Source organism: Arachis stenosperma, chromosome 6 (assembly GCF_014773155.1).
Source record: "Arachis stenosperma cultivar V10309 chromosome 6, arast.V10309.gnm1.PFL2, whole genome shotgun sequence".
In the NCBI taxonomy this organism is placed as follows: domain Eukaryota; kingdom Viridiplantae; phylum Streptophyta; class Magnoliopsida; order Fabales; family Fabaceae; genus Arachis; species Arachis stenosperma.
This window is the reverse complement of record NC_080382.1, coordinates 130418177-130425575: the sequence shown is the minus strand read 5'-3', so window position 1 is coordinate 130425575 and position 7399 is coordinate 130418177. Positions and strand designations below refer to the sequence as shown.

General features: G+C 32.5%; 1 protein-coding gene across 1 annotated transcript; it reads left to right on the top strand.

Annotated features, from left to right (window-relative positions):
- The first annotated feature begins 3583 nt into the window (after positions 1 to 3583).
- LOC130933761 (uncharacterized) lies at positions 3584 to 7086 on the top strand. Its single transcript, XM_057863377.1, has 10 exons — positions 3584 to 4813; positions 5001 to 5204; positions 5280 to 5390; positions 5768 to 5850; positions 5959 to 6025; positions 6119 to 6185; positions 6269 to 6408; positions 6566 to 6657; positions 6759 to 6825; positions 6922 to 7086. The coding sequence occupies exons 1-10, from the start codon at positions 3584 to 3586 to the stop codon at positions 7084 to 7086; spliced, it is 2226 nt and encodes a 741-aa protein (XP_057719360.1).
- The last annotated feature ends 313 nt before the right edge of the window (positions 7087 to 7399 follow it).

The following is a 7399-nucleotide window of genomic DNA, read 5'->3' as shown; positions in this document are numbered from 1 at the left end:
AAACTAATTAATAAAGTTTAAAATTTAAAAATTATAATTATTTAATTATGTCGGGTTAACCGGTTCGACCAGTGATCTACCAATTGAACCAGTAATCCAGTAACTTGACCGGTTCGATCACCGATTCGGTTCTAACAACTATGGTTGAATCTTTTTGACTATTTGTTTAAAACTAAACTAATTTCGGTTTATTTGTGTATTAATTGAGGTTCACTTGATATTACTGTTAAGTATTGACCAAGTTTTTTATTTCTTGAGTAATTTTGGTTCATTTCTTAGTTTATTTGAGGTTCATTTGGATCTAAAAATGAATTCAATGTGTGTTTTGTTGATGATTGAGTCTTTTTGACTATTTGTTCAAAACTGAACTAATTGAATGAAATGGAGTAGAATCTAATGCAATTGAATAAAGTGATAATGAATAATTTCATTCTTTGCTAAAAAATTTGGCCAATACTTATCAGCAGCATCAATTGGACCTCAATTAACACATAAATGAACCGAAATTAGTTCAGTTTTGAACAAATAGTAAAAAAGACTCAATCATCAACAAAACACACATCGAAATTCATTTTTGGATCCAAATGAACCTCAATTAAACTAAAAAATGAATTAAAATTACTTAAGGAATAAAAAAGTTAGTCAATACTTATCAGCAACATCAAATGAACATCAATAAACATAAATGAACGAAAATAAACTAAAAAATGAATCGAAATTATTTAATGATGGTATCAAAGAATGTAAAAGAGAAGTTGGAGAAAAAGGCACATGATTTAAAAAGTGGTTATGATGACTTAATTAGACTTAATTAAATATTTTACTTAAATATAAAAATTTATTCATATATATCTACGAATAGATGCTAGTTGAATGTTCACCAAGTACTTTTTACCTATAATTTTTTATAAGTATGTTACTTTTTTTTACATAAAAAAATAATTATTATCAGTCTAAAATATATATTAATTAAAATATAAAATATATTAAATAATACTAACTATGTTATTGTCGAACAATTCGTTTATCAAATTATAATTTTATATATAGATGTATATATTTTATATGAATTTAATTTTGATGCACTGTTAATATAAAATAATTTTATATATGTAACTAATTATATAATATTACGTCAGTAAAAATAACTACTTTTTACATTAACCGCACAAATAATTATCTAAAAGAACGGATGTGATTGTATGAACATAATATAAAATCAATCATTTATAGTTTAGAAGTTAAATGTTATGTATAAATAATTTTTATAGGCTAAAACTACTATATCCATTTTTAGATTTTATACTAGAAAATTAATTTAGATAATACACTTAACCTATTTTTATAGGCTGATTGATTTTTTTGCTATCATTTAAAATATGTGATTGGAAAGGAATGTCAGGATTTTTAGGAATAAAAAAACATGCCTTACAAAAATTATTACCAAGTCGATTAGGAGTTACAAAGAGTGGGTTGACTTTGTTTTATCTAGTTATTGATGGCAATGCCAAAAATAACTATGGTTTTTTATTTAGGCCCAGTTTGGGTAAATAACTTAAATAAGTTCTTTTGGAAAAGGAGCTTAAAACATAAGGACTTTTATTAAAAGCAGCTTATAAATAAGTTATTTTGTATTTGGATTTTTAGTTATAAAAGTACTTATTTTAAAGTTGTAGCGTTTGGATAAATAACTCAAAAAATAATTTTTTTTATAAAAGAGAATGAATATTAAAATAACCATGATAACAAATACTTTCCAATATTGAATGTTGATTTTACATAACCTAATCACTAATATTGTGTATGATATGATAGGTGAAAATAAAAAATAAATATAAAATGCGTGTCAATGTATATTTTATTGCTATTTTTTATTTTTTATTTTTACTCCTATTAGAACTCTCTTCTCCTTTATTGAGGTCAAGAACTTGTTATAATTAACTATGAAAATAATAATAAGCTATAAAATTACATATGAAAAAATAAAATTAAAACTGAAATTTCATACCACACTTGAATACAAATTTAATAATAAAAAATAGTGATAAAATGATAAAAAAAAAATTTAGAAGGAATATATGCAGTAAGTTGTTCAAATGTAATATTGTCTGAAAATGTGGAGTATCAATACTTCCATCAGATGTTACGTAAAAATGGTGAGACTTGAAACATTGCGTGAGAATGATGGTGGAAGGCCAGTGCTTCTAGCAAACCTTGTGTGAAAATGGTGATGAAGGGTCAGTATTTTTCATAGAGTCAAGAAGGAAAGTAGATTTTTTTGTTTTAAAATTAATTTTTTTTAAGTAAGTGGTAGAATGACTTCTCGAGAAGCAAGAAGTCATATATTTCTACTTCTTCAAAAAGCTGCAAATTAACTTTTCGGGAAGTTAAAAGCTTTTTTTAAAATAATGCCAAACACATAGATTGTGACTTTTCATAATCCAAAAGTTAAAAAAAGTAGCTTCTACTACTTCCCAAACGGGCTCTTAGTGTTTATATTATAACTCTAGACTTTCTAAATGCTCCACCTCATTGTATTGAATTTTTTATTTAAAAAAAACACTTAACCTAGTTTGATTTTATAACTTTGATAATATATAAGTATAGATATAAAAAATAACAGACTATGGAAGTAACCTGGTAATATACAAGTATAAACATCAAAAAGAATAAAGAAATAAAATAGTTAGCGATTATAAAATAGGGGATGTTCTCATAAAAATGCATAAAATGTCTTTTGTAAAAACGTTTATATGTCGTATTATCATTAGATGTATTAGTTATTTTTTTAACAAATTAGAATAAAACTAATTTTTTTTATAATAATAATAAATTAGAATAAAACTGATTTTTTTATAACAATAACAATAAATCTAAATATTTAGAAATATATTTATCTTTTTATCAAAAAATTTAAAGATATTCGGTTTAGATTGTGTAATAGATCGGATCAAATTGGATTTAATAATTATAATACAAACAATTGAGTTATTTATTGTTGTTATAATAAATCGATTTTCTTTTAATTTATTAAAAAATAAATTATTAACATGACACATGTAAATGTTTTTAAAAAAATAAACATGACATATGTAAACGTCTTTAAAAAAATAATTTTTAATATTTTTATTAAAGTGATCTCCTTATAAAATACATATAGATAGAGATAGAAGACATACGTAAACGTGTATACTCTGATTAAATATTGGGTTGTAACAAAAAAAAATGATATTAATCCAATGTAAAGAAACTTATGATCGTATTAGATTAGATAAAAAAATAAACAATATTTTATGAAACATTTGTGTTAAAAAATAAAAAAGTATATAAAAAATTGATGAAACATGTGTGTTAAAAAATAGTAGGATGAAATTGGGGCCAAAAGTGAGTGTGGCTGAAGCCAATGCATGATATGAAAGGCACGAAGAAGTTTATGATTTGTTCCGTTTTAGCATCATGAAAATCACGCCTGCCACTCCTAGCTACCATCTATTTCTGATGATTAACAGAAAGAATCCCACGGCGCCGCCATATCACTGATTACATTCACTCTATGAGTACAGTCAACACATTCAAAGAAATCATGGAGTCGGATAAAGAATTCCCAACCGAACTGCAATCCATAACCTTCCAGATCCTTAGCTCCAACGACACCGCACATATGGAAGCTATCTTCTACAATCTCTTCTCTCCCGAACCTAAACCCAAACCTCACTCCGAAGCACTCGCCTTCCTCCAATGCTCCAAGAAACACCACCCGGATCTCCTCTTCATCAAGCTCTTCTTCCTCCTCCGATGCGGCGCCACCCCGCTCACGCGCGCCAACTCCGCACGCGCCCTCCACCTCCTCAACCAACCGGACATCTGGCCCAAACTCAAGCCCATCGCCCAGGCCAGCCTTAAGTCCCACTTCACAGCCTACCTCAAGGAAGAAACCTCCCTGCACGTCCTCAGGCTCGTTGCACCCGTCCTCGCCGAAACCCTTTCCATTATATATAAAGACCACCAACAACAATGGCCTGAGCTTCTTGACTTATTAGTGTCGTTTACTGCCTCAAACGACGACAAGTCCCGCGAAACGGCTCTCTTGGTTTTCGCCAATTTGCGCAAAGACTGCCGTTTACGCGTTTCCGATGCGCTCCGCGGGGCAGTTCCCGTGCTCCGCACCTCGTTTATGGAATCGCTGGGATCATCCAACGTTGACATTCAGGTGGCGGCTTTCGGCGCCGTCGTGAGCCTCGTCCGTTTGTTCTCCGATCCATGCGTGTTCCATGAGCTCCTCCGCGCTATGATGGTGGCGGCTTTCGCTCTCCTGCATGACTCCGACGGGAGCTATTTTCGGCGCGCTTTCGCGGAGATGGTGAGGCTAGTGATGGAGGAACCGTCCCCACTGAAGCCTTATGCGAGCGACATGGTACTCGACGTGCTCCAGATCGTGGAGAGCGACGCAGGTTTGAGCATCGAGACGCAGCAAGCTGCGTTCGAGCTGGTGATGGCGATGACGGAGGTGGAGGATTATGCGACGGTGCTGAAGAGCCATAACCACCAGACTCTGGTCAGGGTTTTCATGATCCCGATGAAGATGCTGATGTTCGTTGAGGACGAAGATGATAAAAAAGAGAAAGACGGGTGTGGTGTGTACAAAGTTGGATTGAAGTGGTTGAATCGGCTTTGCGTGACGGTTGGAGGGGACATAGTTGTGAACATTGGCTGTCATATTTTAAACATTTTCTTGGATTCACCGTACTGGAAGAAGCGCCATGCAGGGATTGCTTTGCTCACTGTGCTTTCAAAAGATTTCTCAGACGAAATGGTGATCTCATCTACTCTCTCTCTTCTTCTTTATTTACATAACTGTAACAAACTTTTTCTTTTTCTTTTTATTTAAAACAAGTTCTGCTAGGATTGCAGTTAGGGTTATGTTACAGTGAGAGAAGAACTGAACTGGTCCTTATTATGGTCAAGGTTTGAAAATTTATTTGTTGTGCGTGCATGCATAGGTGATGAGAGAAAATTTTCTAATGGAAGTTGTAGCAAAATTTTTCAAGTCATTCCAAGATTGCCATGATCGAGTTCGGTTGGCAGCTTTTAGCTTTATGCAGATGCCTACAAACTTTGTCCAAGCGATGCATGTCCTCTATCATCATAGGCTTATGCATGCCTTTGCCGCTGCACTTGACACTACCCAGAACTATAAAGTCAAGGTATATAGGTAGTGTATGCCGTCTTTATTTGATGTGTATGCAAGTTGATATCTTATATTTATGTTGCTTTTCTAGGAACAAACAGCATCGGCAATGCTATTTTTTCTAAAGACTACTCTTCCAGACAGCTTAATATTGTACAAGAATGCAGATGTTATAACAAACAAATTTTTGTCAATACTTAAGGTAAAAATTATAATCTTACAGTAAGCTGCATTTCAGTTTATTATTCATCGGCATTTTTTTTTTGTCTTATTTTCTTTTTTAATTTGTTGCTGAGGCTCGTGAGAATTAATGTTTATGTGATTCAATATCACTCTATTTTGACTTTTAACTATTATTGTGATTTGAACGGTCAGAGACCTTGGATCGGTTCAATAGTATATACCTCAGTTTTGTTAGTTATGTAATGAGCTATGTGTAAAAATGAGTTTATCTTGTGATTTTTTATACAAAAATTCGAATGATTGAACATGCATATATGTAGTTATGGCTTTTATATATGAATCTCCATGATATATGGTCCTCTTCTACTTTGGTGTTTCTCAGCCATGTGCTTGCAGGGTAAAGAAGGTGCTAAGCTTAGAAGTATTGCTCTGGTAACTCTCAACATAATTGCACAGCAGTGTCATGAATTAGCTCACAAGTGCGTGCTGCTGTTCCATTTCTTTTCTTTCTTGTCTTTACTGTTAACACATGTATCACTCTTATAAAAATGATAGCATTATGAGAAATTTCTTCTTGTTCTTGTTAGGTATTGTGCGAGTTATCTTCCAATCTTACTAGAAGAATGTCAGGACAATAATTCTGAAATCAAAGAGGTTTTATTTCCTCATGTTTGTTTTCATTGGTATTACACTTGTTAATTGTCATGGATGTATGCTCAAATTCTTTTGTCTCTCAATATTTTTCAGGAAGCAACACGTGGAATTCGAATATTTGCAGAACTTGGAACACCTCATTTAAAGCCTCTTGTCAATAGTACCCTGTTTGTTCCATAATTCCTGCTATTCGTTGTTGATAAGTTCAGAACTAAGATTTGTGTTCTGTCCTTCAATTTGTAGGGATACTGTCATATCTCAGTAGTGTTTTGATCAAAGAACCAAATCATTCAATTTCGGAGAATGCAAAAGTATATGATATAGCAGTTTCTGTTCTAGGAAGAATTTGTGAGTTCCATCGTGACACCATTGATGGCTCAAAGGTGATAGTTTCCTTCTACATTCTGTAGTTATCTAATCGTTAGGATTTAACTCTTTTAGTCCGTTCAACTCGAATATCTACTAAAATTAAATAACAGTTCAAAATCCGAACTAACTGTTGATTTCAAGATGGTACTTACAAAATCATGATGTATACAGATTGTTCCTGCCTGGTTAAGTTGCTTGCCACTTAAAAATGATTTGATTGAGGCCAAACTCATGCATGAACAACTTTGCTTAATGGTTAAAAGGTTGGAAGTTTAGTCCTTGAGATTGATCTTTTTGAATGATTAGTTTCAAAATACATGAAGCGTCAGTTTCCATTAATGGAGTGCTTTCCATAACTTTTCAGACTAGATAAGGATCTTTCAGGAGCTGGTAACCAAAACCTTCTCAAGGTTCTCGTAGTGTTCCTTGAGGTGAGTTACTCGCATTCATTTGACCGATTGAATATTGATCACAATAGTATACGACTATACGTTCCTTTTATAAATTGTATAATAATTCTATTACAGGTTATTGATAACGGTGACAAACTAGGTTCACCTCAAACAATAACGCAGATGAACAATTTGTTGAGGCAGCTTGGACGGAACATTCCTCGTACGGCGATTAATACAGTTTTGTTTTCTTTAGATGACCGGCAACGGGAACTGTTGTTGCCTTTCCTAGCGTCCTAGTATGCAGTAATGTAGTATCTCAATCATTTTAGCTTTTCTGATGGAAGGAAATAAAATAAAAAAAGAAAAAGAAAATGTATAGCTGATTGAATTGAATAGGGTCACTTGTTAAATTCATAGGACTCTATCTTATGTGACGCCCTCACGAAAGGGTTTCTGAATAAAATTGTTGGTTTCATGCTAAACAAAATCATGTTCTTCTCATGTAAAACAAAATCACTACCATTATAATCTTTGTTTCAAATGTTTATTTAACTAGTAAATTAGTGAAATACATGCGAGAGCTACTAACAGGTAACGAACAAAACACAAT